Source organism: Delphinus delphis, chromosome 17 (genome assembly GCF_949987515.2).
Source record: "Delphinus delphis chromosome 17, mDelDel1.2, whole genome shotgun sequence".
Lineage (NCBI taxonomy): Eukaryota > Metazoa > Chordata > Mammalia > Artiodactyla > Delphinidae > Delphinus > Delphinus delphis.
Genome location: NC_082699.1, coordinates 79,476,321 through 79,494,707, shown reverse-complemented (window position 1 = coordinate 79,494,707; position 18,387 = coordinate 79,476,321). Strand labels below are relative to the sequence as shown.

The 18,387-nt window shown below is 60.2% G+C and overlaps 1 protein-coding gene across 2 annotated transcripts in view; it reads left to right on the top strand.

Moving 5' to 3' along the window:
* Positions 1 to 6,952: 6,952 nt before the first annotated feature.
* The window catches only part of ZC3H3 (zinc finger CCCH-type containing 3), an 80,182-nt gene continuing 68,747 nt past the window's right edge, over positions 6,953 to 18,387 (top strand). Inside the window, exons 1-3 of one of the 2 annotated variants that reach the window (XM_059995269.1) lie at positions 6,953 to 7,040; positions 8,464 to 9,781; positions 10,957 to 11,153. In XM_059995269.1, coding sequence (XP_059851252.1) covers positions 6,953 to 7,040; positions 8,464 to 9,781; positions 10,957 to 11,153 — 1,603 coding nt within the window. The remainder of the gene's footprint in view (positions 7,041 to 8,463; positions 9,782 to 10,956; positions 11,154 to 18,387) is intronic. The other variant, XM_059995270.1, reaches the window with a different exon arrangement.

Here is an 18,387-nt window from a genome sequence, read left to right as displayed (position 1 = left end):
CAGTTCCTCAAAAAGTTAAACAGAGAATTACCATTAGATCTCATTCATTCCACTGCTAGGTGTGTATTCAAGAGAAGTGAAAACATATGTTCACGCAAAAACCGGCACATGGATGTTCCCACAACATTATTGTTAACAGCCAAAACTCAGAAGCACCGCAAAATGTCCGTCTGTGGAAGCACAGACAATGTGGTCAGTGCACACGATGGAAGACACAGGATGGTGTGGTGCTCAGTCATACAAAGGAATGAAGTTGTGACTCTCGGCACAACGTAGACGGACCTCAAGACATTATGCCAAGTGAGAGAAGGCAGACGTGAAAGACAATATCTCACGGGATTCATGTATGCAAATTGTTTAGAACAGGCAAACCGTAGGGACAGAAAGCAGCTTAGTAGTTGCCAGGTGCTGCGGGGAGGGGGATGGGGAGTGACACAGCCTCTTTTGGGGAGTGGAAATGTTCTCAACTCTGAATACGCTAAAAGCCCCAGAGTTTCACACTTTTAATGGGTGAATTGTATGGTATGTGAATTGTATCTCAATAAAGCTGTTACTTTGAAAAGCTGAAGCCAGGCCTGTCTCAGGTTCTCAACACCCTTACTCTCTTGGGCTGCTTGCGGATCATGTCCAGTGCAAGGCAGCCAGGAGCCCCATGCCCCCTTTTCTCCACCGCTCCACCGCCACATCCTGCCTCTGGGCCCTGTGACACTCTGGAGCCCGCACCAGGGCCCCTGCCAGTTGGCTGGCCTGAGACTCACCCCGAAGGCTCCGCCACATGCACTAATTCGAGCCATGAGTGTTTATCAGCACCTGGCGCCACGTGCTCCTGCAGATGAGGGCTCTGGCCGTGAACGGGACAAGGGCCCCTCCAGGTAGAGCCGCTGGCAGCGGCCCGATGCCAGTGCAGGGAAAGTGACTTCCTGGGGGGGTGTTTTGGAATGTTGCAATGACCCGGGGCTGAATGAAGCATGGACAGGGCATCGCTGCAGCAACTCCTCGTTCACATGTTCAGTTCTCTGGCAATAACCTAAACAAGAGGCACTGGGCTTGGTGAGTGGTTGTGTCCCTAGGCTCCTGAGGGCAGAGTCAGCCTGAGATGACAGGAAGTGAGTCCACTGGGGAGAAAAAGCAGAAGGAAGGTGGCTGGGGCTGGCCCTGCACCCCCTCCCCCTCCCCATTTGGAGGCCTGGGGAGCACTCGGACATTTCCAGGGCCAGGAAGTCTGGGGCAACCTCCCGTCTTCCTCACAGCCACTCTGATATGGGGGTAGGTGAGGCCTCCCTGCGCAACGTCTGGGCAGACCCTGGGGGTCCAGAGCCAGCTAGGACACCGCGCCCTGGGGGGAGAACCGTGACCAGGGATGGGAGCCTGGGAGGGGGCTTCTGGCTGTGTGCGGGGAAGGGTTAGCACCTCTGGGAGAGTTCTAAGGAAGAGGAAGCCCACCGCAATCCGATGCCTCCACCCACCCGGTGAGGGGCAGGGCTGGCCAGGCACTGCTGGGAACTGGGCAGTGGAGGCCACAGCCTCTACCCTGGAAGGGCCGAGCCCCTGGGAGGAACAAGGACAGAAGATAACCAGGACAGCCCTTTGGAGGCAGCGGTTGGGATACCTCAGAGGACATGGCAGAGTGGGCTTAGGGAGAGGAGGCCTGAGGGTGTCCACTGTCCTCCAGGCAGGGACAGTGGAGGCCAGGACCGCATGAGACGGGGCTAGGGGGTAGTCGGCCCGAGGAACCCACCCAGCCCCGGCCATCGGGCATCAGGGACGGCCAGGGTCCAGGGAGGGGTAGGGGGAGCTGTGGGCCTCGGGCTCATCTGGGTCTGCGATGTGGGTGGTGCAGCTCAGGGGGCTGGCTCCACCCTGTGCCCGCCTCCCAGTGACACTTTGGGGGTTCCCAGGGTGCCGGAAGTCGGCGCCCAGGATGTCGGCAGCCGCGGCCCGCGCTGCCGCGCCCCCAGGAGCCCGCGCGGGCAAGAGGCGCCCCGGAGGGCCCCGTGTGCCCGAGAGCCGCTTGGCCGGGAGTGAACGAACGCGGAGCGAGGGGCCGAGAGGCTGCCAGACGCACTGAAGTCCCAGGAGTCCTTTCCTTTGGGAGTTGAGTCCCCCCGGGGCTTCCCTCCCGCTCGCCGCCCCCGCCCCCCCTTGCGGGCCCGGACCCTCGGCGGCGGCTCGGACCGCCGGTCAGCAGGGCCTGTCCAGCAGGCGCTCAATCAACGCTCGGCGGATCGCTGGGCGACGGGGCGGCCCCAGAGCAAGGCGGTCTCGGATCCAGGGGCGCCCCGGGAGTCAGGAGGGGCATAGGCCTCAGGAAGGGGCGGCAGAACTGGGTGGGGGAGAGGCAGGCGAGGAAACTACTCCCCGCAGGTCAGGATCAGCGGAGGCTCACGGTGCGTCCTGGGGGCCGGCGCGGGTGACTAGCGGTTCCCTTCGCCCACGCCCCGCCTCCAGCCGCCCCTCCCCCGCGCGGCCCTCCTGTCTTGTTTCCTTTTGGTCCTCGGTCCGGAGGCCTGCGGCATCCTGCCTGGCTCGGCACTTTCTGCTGACAGGGGTCGGGGGAGCGGCTCAGAACCCTGCCCCACTCCAACTGGTCCTCTGCAGAGGGAAGCGGCTCTTGTTTCCGACGCTCTGAGCCTCACTTCACTTTGCCCCAGCTGCAGGGGGCTCTTACTGCTGGGATCCAGGCATTGCTGGGCTGGGGTGGGGGGGTGTCTCTTCCACCTAGTTAGGCTTGCCCAGTACTAGGGCATGTGGGAAATTGTGGAGGTGAGATTCACACCATCCATCCACCGTGGTCCCTGAGAGCCTCGTGGAAATGCTGCCATCTAGGAAACAGTAGATTAATCAACTTTTTTCCCAAGAGGATCTGGTTCTGAGGCTCATGCTTTGCCGTGAGGGTGGGGGGTCAAGTGGGGGATTGGAGGCTGGGATGAAGGAGGGACCCACAGAGCCCTCAATGGTAGTTCTCTTCTACACTCACTTCCTGCCTCTCTCCCTCTGGGATAAAAGGCAAGGAGGTATCCATGGGGTAGCGGTCCCAGCCAGCCAAGCACCTGTTCCCACGTGAGGGCCCGGTGAGTCAGGGTGCCTGACTCCCATCGCATGCAGACCTCCTGGAGGGAAGGAGATGGCAGGAGGGGGACATTCCCCAAGGAAGGTGCAGGCTGGGTTGGTGGAGGGGGGACGCAGATACTTTTGCAGGCCACAGAACAAGGAGACAGGTAACAAGCTCAGGAAGGATTTGACATTTTGTGCTCGCGCCCTGGTAAAAGTGCATTCGGTACAGCTGCATTGCTTTCCTACTCTCCCACCCCCTTCAGAGAGGCTGGTGCCTGGGGTAGCCTTATGTGGTGGGGCTGGAGAGAAGCGGGGTGTGCAAGGCCAAGGGCAGATGTGGGTGGGGTGGCCGGGGGAACAGCGTGCGGCTCAGGAAGGCTGCTTGGGCTAGGGTGGTGAAAAGAGCAGGAAGCTGGGTGTGGGAGAAGGGAGGAGAGCAGAGGGAGGTGAGGGGTGGCGGTGGGAGACAACTCCCCTGTGAGGGGAGAGAGGGAGAAGTCCATGGAAATGGCCTTCCAGCAACAGGTATGTCTGTTCCTCAGCACTTGTTTGCTGAATGCCAGTAATGGAGTCCTTTTTATGGCCCCAGACCTGCACCTGGGCAGCCCTATGGGAAGGTCCACTGCGGGGAAGACAGAGGATTGGCAGAGAAGAGATCACTCGGAGAGTGGGCAGCCAGCAAGAAGAGACCGCTGGAGGAGAGAGATGGCCTGGAAGTAGTCGGCCCAGGACGCGCAGGAGTCTGGGGAGGGTGAGGCTACCCTGTGATTTGGGGTGGGAGATTGACCCCCTTTGTGTTGGTCTCCTCATCCTTAAGTTGGAAACGACAGGGTTGTTGTGAAGACTCAATGCATTAATGTGTGTTAACACTAGAATGGGGCCTAGGGGCTTTCTTGCTGGTCCACTGGTTAAGAATCTGCCTTCCAATGCAGGGGACGCGGGTTCGATCCCTGATCAGGGAACTAAGATCCCACATGCCGCCGCGCAACTAAACCCATGTGCTGCAACTAGAGACAAGCCTGCAACAAAGAGCCTGCGCAGCCCAAATAAATAAATAAGTAAACAAACAAACACAGACCTGTGCTTTAAAAAAAAAAGGGGGAGGGGCCTTGCACACTGTAATGGGCTATAAACATGCTCAATATTTTTGTTCCATGTAAAGAACTCAGCACCTGACTTTAAAATTTTTAATTTTTATTGACGTATAGTTGATCTATAATGTTCTATTAGTTTTTGGTATACAGCAAAGTGATTCAGTTATACATGCATATGTATTTTCATATTCCTTCCCATTATGGTTTTTTACAGGATATTGAATACAGTTCCCTGTGCTGTACAGTAAGACCTTGCTATCTATTTTATATACAGTAGTTTGTATCTGCTAATCCCAAACTCCTAATTTATCCCTCCCCATCCCTTTCCCCCCAGCACCTGATATTTTTGTTCATAAGGCCTTGCACGTGTTTCATTATCTCTTTTGGGGGGATTCTGAAAAGTGAAATTCCTCACACGGTATTCAGGGTCTTGGCACGTGTTGCAAATTGTCCTTCAGAAAGGCTGTGCCAACATCCAAAAAGTGAACAGTGGAGTCTCTTGCCCTCGCCCCGAACACTGAAGGCAGGCTGCTTTAATCGGTGCCAGCTTGATGGGCATCAGAGTTTTAAGTGTAACTGTCAAGGTCAGTTTTAAGGAGTTAATCGTGACAGCACTTACATCCCACTTACACTTTCACAACTCCAGGAGACAAACCCACAAACCTTGCCTCCTCTCAGCAAGTGGCTGGGCTCTCCGCTCCACCACCCCAGGACTGAAGTCCAGGAGCAGAGAGCTTGTCGGGCACAGAAGACAAGTTCAGCGCTAGACCCATGAATCCGTCAGTGTGTGCTAATAAGTCACCCCAAAACCTAGTGACACAAACACCCCCTGGTTTGCTCATTATCACGTGAGGTGCCCTAAATTATGACATTTAGGCTCATCTCTGCTCCACATGGTATCACCTGGCTTCATCGATTCTGTGGCTAGCTGGCAACCACTGGCCTCATTGTTTGGCAGACGGCTGGCTGTCAAGAGGGTCAGCGGTATTAACTAGGCATGTGTTGTCCATCCTCCATCAGGCCAGCCCTGGCTCATTCATAAGGTGATGGCTGCAGGATTCTCAAGAGAAGCAAGACAGGGCAAGTCCGAAGAAGTGCTTTTCAAGATCCCTGGTGGGAAATTCCGTCATTCCACGAGAACTCCCCTACCCTGCCCTCAGAGTTCGGCCAAGGCCTAAGGGTCTTACAGTGTTCAGCTGGTGGGGCACGACCTGTGGCTCACCCCATCTCACAGCCTGAGTGCAGGGGCCATTCTATTGTCTGGTCTTCCTAGCCTGGGGCCACCTCCGCCAAAGAAATCCCAGGGTGCCCGCTGCTGCATGTTGAGTGGAGTAACATTGACTCCCTAAGGTGGGTTCAGGTGCTGACCTAAGAGGCTGTGGGCTGCATCCTCACCTGCAGGAGACAGAGCACGTGACCCCTTGAATCATTGGTGGCATATGTTTTACCTCTACGTATGTTATAAACCCACAATACGTTTTTATTATTTTTGCTGTATCTATTTGTCTTTTAGAGAAAATAAGAAATGAGAATTTAAAAAAATTACTAACATATTTCCCGTTTCCTGTTCTCTTTCTTCATGTAGCTCTGTCTCCATATTGTATCATTTCCCTTCAGCTCGAAGAATTTCCTTTAACATTTCCTATTTTTCAGGTCTGTGCAGACACATTCTGTCCACTTTTTTTTTATTGTGGTAAATATATAAAAATTGTTATATAATCATTTTAAAGTGTCCACTTCAGTGGCATTAAGTACATTCACAATGTTGTGCAACCATCACCGCTGCTTGTTTCCGAAACTTTTTCATCGCTCCAAACATAGACTCTACCCAAAAAGCATTAATTCCCCATTCCTCCTCCCCTCAGCCCTTGGTAACCTCTGATCTACTTTCTGTCTCTATAAATTTCCCTATTCTAGCTATGTCATATAAGTGGAATTTTGCCGTATTTGTCCTTTTGTGACTGGCTTACTTCATTTAGCGTAATGTTTCTGAGGTTCATTTATGCCGTAGCATGGATCAGTACTACATTCCTTTTCAAGGCTAAATCCTGTTCCATTGTACGGATATACACCGTTTATCCATCCATCCTCATGGACACTTGGGCTATTTCCACCTTTTGGTTACTGCGAATAATGCTCCATCCCACACTGGCACATGTTTGAGTTCTCACTTCTTCAGGGTATATACCCGGAAGTGGAAGTGCTGGGACAAACCCTAATTCTGTTTTTAACTTTCTGAGGAAACACCAGACTGTTTTCCACAGCGGCCATACCATTTTACACGCCCCAGCTCTATCGAGGGATTTACACACCTGGTTTTATACTTGTTTCCACTGATACACCAAAATCTTTCAAGTTTTCAGAGGTTTAACACGTCTCTGTAGGGCCTCTTCGATCTTGGACGTTTCTTCTCCTGTCCTGGCCCGCGCAACAATAGAGTCTCTTGGGCCCTCATCCCACCAGGTCGCCGCTGGGGTGGGGTCTGGAATTCGGCCCTCGCCCAGTCCCGCAAGGAACGAGAGTTCTTGGCGAAGAACGCGGCCAGAGCGCTCCAGGGCGGCGACCACCTACCGCAGCGCCCCTTTCACACGAGCGGTGAGTCCACTTCCCGGCGCTCCGTAGTGACGCGACCCCCCAGCTCTGCGCATGCGTGACCCCGCCTCTCCAGCCGTTGCCAGGGCGACGGGCTCATCTCTTCTGCTCACCCTCCCCGCGGCCCGGCAGTCGCCCAGGCCTCGCCTCAGTGCGCAGTCTCGGCACCTCCCCGCGCTCCGCCCAGCCCGCGGGGAAACGGTCGCGCGGCGATGACGTCGCGGGGGCCTGGCCGGGCGTCGCGGACTCTGGAGATGGAGGAAAAGGAGCAATTACGGCGGCAGATCCGTCTCCTGCAGGGTGGGTCAGGTCAGGTCGGGTCGGGCCCGGGTCGCGCGTCCCTTTCTTCCCCTTCTCTTCACAGCGGGCCCCTGCCCGCCTCCCCTAAGGGGGTGGCTTTCCGCCCGCGGTCTCGGCGGCTAGGTCCGGTCGGGTGGGGAGGTAGGTGGGGTCGGGCTGGGTCTAGGGGACCCGGAGGGGCGTCCCGACTGGCCTGGGTCACCTCCAGCTCGGGTTTCGACGGAGGGTGCGAGCGTTTCCGGCGCTGCGGCTGGTGGCGGCGGGGCGGTCGCTTAGTAACCGGCGGGCGGGAGGGGGCCCCCCACCCCCACGCGCGGGCACGTACTCGGCGCCTCCTGGGCGCTCCCTCGCTCCCCGCGCCCGACAGTGGCAAAGCCCGCTCGGGGCCAGGTGTGTGTTTCTTCCCTGGACAGCCCGTTTTGACGCTCCTTCCGTCCGTACAGTCACACTCTCCGTGATATTCCCGGCCCAGACTCCCCAGTCTTCAGTTTCCAAACTTTTCCATTTTTAGACCTAATGTGGTTTGCTATACTTAAAAAAAAAATTCCCCTTGTAAAGTTATTCCCACAAAGAGAAGACTTAAGGACTTGGAAAGTGTGTATGGGGGAGAGTTCAGGTGGGCTGAGCCCACCTTCCAGGCACTTCCTGGCCTTCCATCATATCTGCCCTGAGGTGTCACCAGGTCTGGACCTGGCTCTCTTTGGGCCTGGGGGCGGGACATATGGTGGGGGAGCGTTGTAACGGTGGGGCTTGTTGGCTGAGTTGTAACAGCTTGGGTTGTTTCAGCCGAGGCCTGTGCCCCACCTGCACGGGCACAGCTGTCCAGGGGCTTCCTTGGCAAGGCCCCGTGGCGGTCCACTGCACTGCGATTCCCGATGATTAGGCCTCTCCTCTCCTCAGGGGAGGATGGTGTGACATTCTTGTCAAGTGTGGAGTACCCAGGGGTGTCACTTACCTCACCCTCACTGCCTTGTGTGCCAGGCAGGGAGCTCATTGAGGTGCAGCCCTGCTCCCTTTCTATCTGTGGGCAAGCCAGAGGGCCTCCATGTCTCTTGAGGCATTACAGCATAGGGCCTTGCTGGTCTTTTCATACTGAGTGACACTTCTTCTCAAAGGATTGTGAACCTAGCATAATATTCCTGGAGAATAGGGAATATGCCACAGGGATACATTTTAAGGATAAGCAACTAGAAATAGGATTGAAATAGAACTGACGGGAAAAGACTTATGGAGAAGATTGGCCTAGGGAATTTGGGCTGACTTTCAGTGGTTCTCACGCACTGGCAGCTGCCCCTCCTGCACTGGGACGTGACAGGATCCACCGGGGTCTGCGGGGTGTTTGGTCAGCTGATGCCCCTCCAGGGAATTCTCACTGATTTTACTCACCCTCCGGTTAATGGGGCTTGTGCTCCTGTCTCCTCAGGTCTGATCGATGACTACAAAAACCTCCATGGCAATGCCTCTGCCCCAGGCACCTCCGCCGCTTCCCAGTGGCAGCCGCCCGCTTACAGCAGCGGCAGGGCCTTCAGTGCTCGCTGCCCTCGTCTGAGCCGGAGGGGCTTCTCCCCGAACCATGGGCCCGTGTGGCGCAAGAAATACTCCCTTGTGAATCGGCCCTTGGGATCCTCGGACCCACCCGGCGACTGTGCTGCGCAGCCGCCCCTTGGGGCTGGGGGCAGCCAGGGTCCCGAGCCCCAGCAGTACATCCTGGAGAGGCAGGTCCAGCTCAGTCCGGCTCAGAACATGGTCATCAATGTCAAACCACCGTCAAAGCCGGGCTCAGCTGGCACTGCAGGGGTCCTGCGGGGCTCCTTGGAAGAATACGGGGATGCCCCCTGGAGCAACCACAGGCCTCAGGAAGGTGAGGGTGAGCTTCCCGGTGGGCAGCAGCAGCCCTCGAGGCCAGGAAGAGCTAAGGGGAGCTGCAGTGAGGAGGACCCCCTTCTGGTCTGCCAGAAGGAGCCTGGCAAGCCCCGGGTGGTGAAGTCGATGAGTACTGTGAGCAGCAGCCCCTCGGAGCCCCGGCGGATGGTCGGTGAGAGCGCAGTTGCGGCCAGGGCCCGCTTCCCGCCCTCCAGCCCGCCCCAGCGGGGCGGCACGGCCCTGGGCCGGAAGGTGGGCTCACAACCTGCGGCCAACTGCGGCACACAGCTCCTTGGGGACGGGAGAGCGAACGCCGGCCATGCAGATCAGTCAGCTGCCTCTGGCCTGGTGGCAGGCCCAGCTAGACCTGCTGCTGGACCCAGGCAGACCCGGGAGCCCTTGCTGCTGGTGTCCTGTCGAAGCAACAAGTTCCGGCAAAACAACTACAAATGGGTGGCTGCCTCGGCGAAGAGTCCCCGGGCCCCTCGGAGGGCCCTCAGTCCCAGAGCAGTGGCGGAGAATGTGTGCAAGGCCCCCTTTTCTGCAGCGGAACGAACGGAGAAGCCGCAGCTCAGAGGCGACCTGGATGCCAAGCCCAGGAGGTCGGCCGCAGCCTCCGTGCCTGGGGCCTCCCCGAGCAAGTACAAGTGGAAGGCCTCCAGCCCCTTGGCCTCCTCGGCCTCCTCCTTCCGTTGGCAGTCAGAGGCCGGCAGCAAGGACCATGCCTCCCAGCTCTCCCCAGTCCCATCTAGGTTCCCCCCACGGGACAGACCAGCAGTGGGACCCAGCAGCTTGAAGCCCCTCTTCAGTGAGACCCCGCTCTCGGCTTACAAAGTGAAGAGCCGCACCAAGATCATCCGGAGGCGGGGGAGTGCTAGGTGTGTGTCCCTGCCCCGCCCCCGGCCCTGTCTGGCCAGGCAGGTTCCGCCTTGTGTGCAGAGCAGGTGGGAGGGCCCGCCCGCAGGGGTGTGGGAGGTGGAGAGGAAGCGTCACCCCTGACGGGGCCTGAGCGCGGAGCTTTGCCTTTGGTGGTGTCACCATAGTCAGTAGGAATGAGGCCAGGGTCACTGCTGTCTCTTACAGCTGAGTGACAGGGCTCAACCTGGCTGGGGGCTGGCCTGGGGCCCCCAGCCAGGTGGGGACAGGTGGAGGTGGTGGCAGCATCCCACCCTTTCTCCTGTGGGCAAGAGACCAGAGACTGCTGGGTGATTTCTGTTCTGGGCCTGCAGGTTTTGTGCCCAGGCCAGGAGCAGGGCAAGCAAACCCAGGGCGCAGTGTCTCTGTGGGAGGGGGTCGCCTTTCCACCGGGGAGGAATGCTGCCCCTTGATGGCCGGGTGACAGGGTGAGTCACGGCCTCACTGAACCCATGTCACCTTCCCCGCCCTCTGTCCTCTCGGGTCTAGAGGAGGCTCGAGGACGGTGTCATGGCCCAGTGCTCCGTCTGGGGTCAGGGACTTAATTGTGGTGGCTGCCAGTGGCAAGGGCAGAGGGCCTGCCTCTGCCGTCAGACGTGGTGACACTCGCTGACCTCCCAGCAAGTCCCACTCCAGAGGTCCTTCCTGCTGTCTGACCTGGTCTTGGGCCCTGCCCTCCCCGATCGGTGCTGTCTTGGATTCCTCGGGTTCCCTGCCCTCCTCACTTTTTCTGTTTCCGCCAGTGTGGGGAGGGGGTCACCAGGCTGGTGGCAGCGCCTCCTCCGTACAAGGCCTGCCTGCTTTTCTTCTCCTCCAGCTCCAGGCGGGGGCTCATCTCGCCTGGGGCGGTGCAGGAGGTGCTTGTGGAGCACTGGGTGGGGGTCGAGGCTGCTCTCCTGCGCTCTCCGCCTGCCTTGGCTCTGGGATCCTCCAGGGTTGTGGCTGCGAGCCTGGCCCTGGCGGGGAGGAGGAGGGGGTGGCGTGGGGGGATGGGTGGGGAGCAGCCTTCTGACGGCTGCTGAGGTTGGTTCCCTCCGGGGGCTGAGTCCATGTTGCTGGGATCTGGGCGGGCAGGGGTGGGAGGTGAGCCACTCGCTGGGGGAGCCTGTTAGGAGCCGTCTGTTCTTTGTCTCTGCAGCCTTCCTGGGGACAAGAAGAGCAGCCCCCCACCTGCTACCACGGCCAGGAGCCAGTTCAGCCTGCGGCGGAGGCAGGCCCTCCGGGGGAAGAGCAGCCCTGTGCTGAAGAAGACGCCCAACAAGGGCCTGATGCAGGTCAGCAGGCACCGGCTGTGCTGCCTGCCTCCTGGCCGGGCCCACCTCCCCACCAAGGAAGGTATGACCAGGAGGAGGGGCTCCCTGGGCCTGTGACGGCTCTGCTCCCTGTTGGAACCCACCTTCGCCGTCCACCTTGCATTGTGGGGCCCTGGCCCAGGAGCGCTCAGCCTGGCGGGCAGTGGGTGGCCTGGGCTAGTGAGTGGAGAAGGAGAAGAACCGGGGTACCGTGCCCTGCACTCTGGGTCGGAGAGATGCTTCCAGGCAGGCATGTGGTGGTCTATTCAGCACATCCCTCTGTGTATGTGCAGCCGAGTCCCTCTTGGCAGGAGGAGCGGGAAGGTAGATGAGAGGGTGGCAGCCCCGCAGCCCTGAAGTGGGAGGAGACGTGGCTTGTGCCGCCCAGGGCCTCTCCCTCCTTTCCTCACTGCCTGGGCCACAGGTCTACCCCTCCCCTCCCTGCTGGCGCTGCCTTTTCTTCGGGAAGCCTGAGCTGGCCTGGGAGGGGTCGGCTTTGCCCTCTTAATGAGTCCCTGGAGTCCAGGAACAGAATGGGGAGTGCTGTGGGCGTGGCCCCCGCAGGAGGCTGGCTCCCCACTGCTGCGATGGCAGTGCTCTGGGGAGGCTGCAGAGCCAGGCTTCACCTGGGTGCCTGGTCCTGAGGTGGCCCCTCTGAGCGGCGGGGTGAACGTGCGGCAGCGGCTTCTAGACTGACCCGTATGAGATCTGGAGGTGACAGGGTTTGGGGCCGGGCAGGCTCGGCGCTGGGCGCTCCAGCCGGGGCCTCGTGCTCTAGAAACTGTGCTACGCTTGGTGCCTGGGGAGCCCAGCCGAGGGCGTGGTCCTTGGCCTGGCCGGGAGTCTTCGAAGAAGGCTTCTGGAGGAGCTGGTGCCTGGGCTGTGCTGAGCATCTGCGCCTAGCCGGCCGTGGGAGGGTGGGCCATGGGGTCCCAGGCAGAGGGTCGAGCGGGGCGGCGAGAGGGCTGTGGGGAAGTGAGGCTGGAGGGTGCCGGCCTCCCGCCCATTCTCCTTTGGCCGTATCCCGTGCGCCATGGCAAGTGTGGATTTCACGCCAGGTGACAGAGCAGAGGGAGCCGCGTTAGTGGTTCCTGGTTCCTGCGAGGTGGCTGGATTGGGGGGCGGGCCTTGGCTGCAGGACTGGCTGGGAGTGAAGAGGTTGAAGGTGACCAGCGGTTAGGCTGCCGCGGGTTGACCGGAGAGGACGAGTTGAAGATGCCCCTCGCTTCGAGAGACTGGTGGCGGGGGCGCCCCCAGGGAGCTTGAGGGCAGGTGGGGGGTCAGGTGGCCTCTTGGGGCAGCTGGGGGAGAGGCCAGGAGGTGGTGTCTGTGGACATCTGGGCCTCTGTGGGGACTCATGGCCCCTGTTCAGATCCTCTCTGTCACGGTGTTGTCTTAGCCGGCCGAGATGTCGGGTGTGCAGAGAAGTTGCAGACAGATCTGTCCCCACAGATGAGGTGTCACGCGGGATGGCAGCATGCAGGCCATGATGGTGGTGCTCAGGGCCGGCTGTGGGAAGTGGGCGGTCCAGGTGCTGGGGGTCCAGGAGACCCAAGGCAGGGGTGGTCCCTCCTGCCCTCTGGTGCCCGCATTCGAGCTGGCCAGCTGCTGAGACATTCCCATCGTGACTTGCCACTAGCAGGGTGTCGGGGCGACAGAGAGGGGGTGGCCAGGTAGGGCCCCTTGTGGAGGTAGTATTTCAGCGAGGCTTGACTGACGGACGTGGTTGGAGGTGGCTTGGGGGAGGAGTGTCCCAGCCGGGGCAGCGTGCTGGGAAGGCCCTAAGGCCCTGTCCTGCCTTCTTGGGCCCTTCCTGACAGCAGAGCTCTTGGGGGATCTGGCGCGCGTCTGCTGGGCGTCGGGCCCCCTTGCTGGGCCTGGAAGCAGGTGTGTGTGTGGAGCACCTGCTGGGCAGGTGTTGAGTGTGGCATGGTCGCGGCAGACAGGGCCCTGGGCCTCTTGGCGCCCTTCCTGCCACCCAGGGGTGCTGAGTCCTGATGCAGGTACGCACACTGGCCTTGACTCTGTCCCTGCCAGGCCTGTGCTGCCCCTGCCTCCAAGGAGTCTGGCCTGGGGGTCGACAGGCCCAAGGCAGGCTGCTGCTGGCCTGTGCAGTGGGCACCCCAGGGAAGGAGCGCCACGCGGTCTAGGAGTGGGCTGGGGACCCACGGACCGAGGGGCCCTCTGCGGATGGGTGGGCAGCAGTGGCATCGGGAGCTCTCCTCGCAGAGCCAAGCTTTCCCACCAGCCGGCCAGGTGGTCCTGGGTGCCCTCTCTCCCGGCTCCAGGCCGGGGGGCTCTGGTGCGGCTTGGGGGCTGGGGTGAGGGCTGCCCCAGGCACGGGAACAGCCTGGCAGCAGCCTTGCTGCAGGAACCACTGGCCAAGGGGCGGCCGGGGAGCTGGAGAGCTGGGTAGGGGCCTGTGGGCAGCGTCCCAGGGCCACGGGCCAGAGATGTTCTGGGATGCTCACCCGGTCGCGGGGTGGACAGAGGGGTGAGGGGCTGGCGGGGGCACAGATGCTGGGCCTGCAGATGCGGTAACCAGGCCAGGTGGGAGAGGAGGTGCCGTGTGTCGTCCCTGGAGCTGCACCTGCACTTGTGAATAGCCTGGCCCCTTTGTAGGCCTAGAGCAGAGTGGGGTGCAGGCTGGGGACGGTGGTGGCTGCCGCCTGCTGGCAGGGCAGCCATGGTATTCGGTGGGAGGGGGAGAAAGGCTGAGGGCACCGCTGGGTGTGGGGCTGTCAGGTGGGGACTGTGGCACCTGCCAGTGGGGCTGCCACAGTCCCTGCCTTCACGCTCCTCTCCACTAGGAGGCAGATGAATCAGCTCATAGTTATAGACAGTGTGATAACCACGCACAGAATGCCCTGCAGGAGGGGAGAGGGTCCTGTTGGGGGAAGGGCTTGCAGAAGGCTTCCCCTCACTCAGCCACTTGTCCATCCCCCCATGCATCCTCTGTCCTCCACCCCCTCATCCCCTCCCCGTTTCCTGCACAGCTGTGCAGGGCAGTGTGCTGTCTCCTGGGGTGTGTGTGTGCTGGGGCCGTGCTGCGTTGCTGGACACAAACGGCTCCTCGGGTGCTTGTAAACAGACTGAAAAGTTGCTTTCAAGGGGAATTCCTTGTCGGTCAAGTGGTTAGGACTCAGCGCTTCCACTGCTGGGGGCCCGGAGGGAACTAAGATCCCACAGGCTGCACAGCGCGGCCAAAAAAAAAAGAAAAGAAAAGTTGCTTTCAGGTGGCAGAAGCACTCTGAGGAAAAGGAGACAGGCAGCAGTGCTGCAGGGAGCTTCGGGGAGGGTGGGCGGCGGGGACGTCTCTGAGGAGTGACATCTGAACCGAGCCCTGCGTGAGGAGAGGGGTGCGTGGGCACACCTCTGCAGGCGAAGTCACAGGTAGGCTGAGCTTTGCCTGTTCCAGGAGCAGAGACTGGTCCTGTGTGGCCGGTGTCCTGGAGGGTGGGAGGGGCCGAGGCCAGAGGGCAGGCAGGACCAGGGATGGGAAGTGGTGCTCGGCCACAGCAAGGAAAAGGGGGTTCTGTTGGGAAGCCCCTGAGGGACAGTGGAGGCACCTGGGCCTGCATGGGTGTGCTCAGGGACACAAGGTGGCCGCGTCGGGGCCCCAGGAATGTCCAGCGGTCCCGGAGGGGCAGCAGCCAGGATGAGACTGCGGGTGAGGCAACTGAACTACAGGCCGAGGGGTGAGGTCCTCCTCCTTGGGACCTGACGGCAGGGAGCTCACTGGAGAGGCTTGTGCTGGCGGAGGCGAGTGTGCTGGGCCGGTGTCGTGAGGCCGGGACAGGTGGCGGTCATTTCCCTGGGCTGACGGCTCCCCCAGCCCCCTCCTCTCGAAAGGCCTACCCGGCTTCCCGCTTCCCAGCTCTGCCTGCCCGCCCTCCCTTGGTGGGCCTGAGCAGGGTGTGTGTGCGCGTGCGTGCGTGCGCGTGTGCAGGGCATGCTCTCCCGTCCCTTGGAAAGTGCAGACCCCACCTACGGGCCACTGGCAGGGCCTCCCTGGGAATGGGGGCAGAGGCTGTCTCTGCATCTACTTGCTTTGAGGCTTCTCTGCCCTGTTTCCCACACAGACTTTTAGTGCCAGATGCAGCCCTCCGCTTGGAGCTGTGTCAGACCTGACCCCTTTGGGACGCCCTCGCTGCTGAGGCCAGGAGGGCTGAGGAGGGGGAGAGGGAGAGGTGGGCTTCCCCGGCTGGGGTCCCCACTTCAGGCCGGCTGTGCAGCCTGGTGGCCAGCAGAGGGCGCACTTGCCCCTCTTATTCTTCATCCACCTTTTTCTGGTAATTGATTGCCTAATTTCCTCTTTATGTGAAAGAAAGCAGATATCAAGTAATTTGCAGCAATAACCTGCTAGTGCTGGGCCAGTATCGAAACTCCCCTGTTCATTTCAAGTGGCAGATAAAACACTAATAAGTAATTATCCTTGCAAATTGGATTGTTTTAAATAACCAAAAGGCTATGGCCAGGAGAAAGCGATCCCGTCTCCCTTGAGTTACTATTGCAGTGTAATTGCCGCGTTCAATCAATCTCCCTGGCATTAGAAATTCCATCACAATCAACATTAAGCTTTATTCACTGTGATGGCTAAGAGCCGGGCCATTTCTCCTCTTTTTCTTAACTAGCAAAATTAATCAGGGAAAAGATTTTAAACATTTGGCCGTGCGAAAGAGGTCAGCTCTGCCACTGTATTGCTCAGCAGATAAGGGGGCTAATAAAAAGAAAATTGAATTCCTAATGTCACCAGGAGCAGAGTATATAAAACCTGGCAATCGCCGGTCCAGGGGAAGGGAGAATCCATTTCCTCGGGACAAGGTGCGCTCATTTTTTATTTGGGCTCATACTATCAGCAGTTTAATTTGAAGGCGCGTAAACAGGAGGAAACAGTTAGGGAATAATGAGCCCGAGGTGTACAGTGCCGCCCGCTATATGCTGCACACAGTTTATTTGACACAGCAGATAATCGCTTTAATTGAATTCGAAACTGCATGTTCAGCAGGCCTGTGGCCTCATGCCTTGGGGACCTGACCTTACAAAGATTCCAGCCTGACTCCTCCTCTCGCTCTGCCCCCCCACCGGCCCTCTCTGGCCGAGCCGTCTGACCCTCCCACCTAGTTCCCTGGGCCTAGAGTCAGACTTTGGCTGGGGGGTGGGGCAGGTGGTCCCTGGGGGTCCCCACGTGACACCCCTACCCCACCCCGTGCTCCCTGGGGGGATAACCGCACCTTGGCTGCCGGAGGCCCCACTTGATCCGCCTCAGTGCCGACAGACCCCAGAGAAGGCAGCAGAGAAGAGAACTTTTCGTAGACCTCAAAGATGGTTTCCGATTGGCCACCCGTTCGATTGCGGAAGTTAGTCGTCACAGCCCGCGGTGTGGACGTGGGCTTTCCAGTGCAGACCTGGGGCTTCGGGGCCAGCTCCGGGGCTCCTCTCCCCCGGCCACAGCGGGCCCAGCGCCATGACTCGGGCTGCCCTGAGGTGACAGGCTTCGTGTGTGCAAAGAGGGTGCTGCCTGGTCCACACCTACCCAGCACGACGCTTGCAGTTGTTGGGGGCTGGCAGCCCACCCAGCACACTCGGCCCCAGGCTAGGGGGCTTCCTGGGAGCAACAGGCCACGTGATTCCTCCCAGTCACTTGGAGAGGTCTGCTGTCAGGTGCCAAGGAAAAGCCCCGGGCGGGTGTGCGGGCAGGGGCGTCCTCGCCTCCCAGGGGTTGCCCAGGACAGTGCATGTGTGGCGAGAGCCCACCCACCTCTCCTTCGCCTGCCTCTGCACAGACAAGTGGCCAGCGCGGTGGGGGGGGGTGTGGGCCTGGCGGGTCGCTCAGGGCTGTGCCGGCAGGGCTGTGGTTGACAGGAAGGGCCCAGTGTTCACAGTGCCGTCAGGTGTGGATCTGAGCGCTGCCGAGGCTTTCACTCAAGCCGGGCCTCACACAGCCGCCTGCCTCTGGCTCAGAGCTTGCCAGCACGTGGCGGGCGCTTCCCTCACGTCCCTTAGTCTGCCGTGCCAGCCACGCGGTCTGGAGGATCTGCTGTCACCTGTTTATGGCTGCAGTGGGCGGCCACTCATCCTGGGTCATCGGCAGAAGAGGTAGGTGTGGTCTTGGGCCCTGCCCGTCTTACCGCGCCCCAAGCCTCTCCCAACAGGCCCCGCCTCCCCTCTGACCAGATGTACCCAGTGGACACGGGCAGGCGGCGGGCCAGGTACTAACACGGCAGCCTCACTCTTGGGAGGCAGCCCAGAGCCCACTGCTTGGCGCTGGGCAGCCCTGTGCATGGCCTGTGCTGGCCTCAGGACCGCGGGAGGGCCAGTGGTCAGAGGGAGCACAGTGAAGCCTCGCCCTGGGTCTCCGCGTTCATCGGTAGTGTTTTTTCACCACCAGCGCCCACTGGGAGCACTTTGGGAAGATCAGGAGCCAGGGCAGGTGGGAGGAAGGAGGCAGGCTTGCTGTGGCCCAGAGGGGTGGGCGCAGGGCCGGGGCTGGGTGACCCCTGTGGTGTCCCCGTCGTGTCCAGTGCTCTGGTCCTGGGTCCCGGTCCTGAGGTGGGGGCAAGCCCTGGTTCTAAGCCTCCAGGCTGGTGCTGGCGTTGCCTTGCTCTGTTTCCACAGCTGTGGAAGGCCATCTCGGGGGTTTCTGTGCGGGCTGCGGGGGTGGGGCCGGCTTGGCGGGTCTCGGCTGGGCGGGTGATGGTGCTCCTGTCGCTCTTCTCCCTGCTGGAGTTTCCTGCCGTGGAGCAGTCTGTGGTCCATCATCACTCGCTGGCGTGCAGTTGGGTTGTTTAGCTTTACTACGGCAGACGCTGTAAAGGGCGTGAGAGCAGTTCAATCTGGAGCCCTGCTTCCTAAGGGAAAATGAAAATGCTGAAGTAGGCCCTGCAAAGGCAGCCGCAGCGATCCTGAGCCTGCATAAATGATCAGGCGTGGCGGAGGCCTCCAGTTTTACGTTCGTCATGGCCGTGCTAATTAATTCTTCCACGAGAGCTGGCGTGGGAGTGCGTGTACGCGTATGCGCATTGCCTGTGTGGCGCCTGCCAGGCGTGGGGCCTCTAGGGGAGCTGTGACCTCCGCGGAGTCAGGGGCACCTGAGTGACTCCATGAGGCTGAAGCCCTGGGAGCCGCTCCTCCCCTGGGAAGGAGGGGTGATGTTCTCACGATGGCCAGAGCTTGCAGCCCCGGGGTCTCGTGGGCCAGGGTCTCCAGGTGTCCGACGAGTGTAGACGGTGTGCTGAGGGTGGCCCGCCCCTGTGTCCTGGCTGACCGAGTTAAAC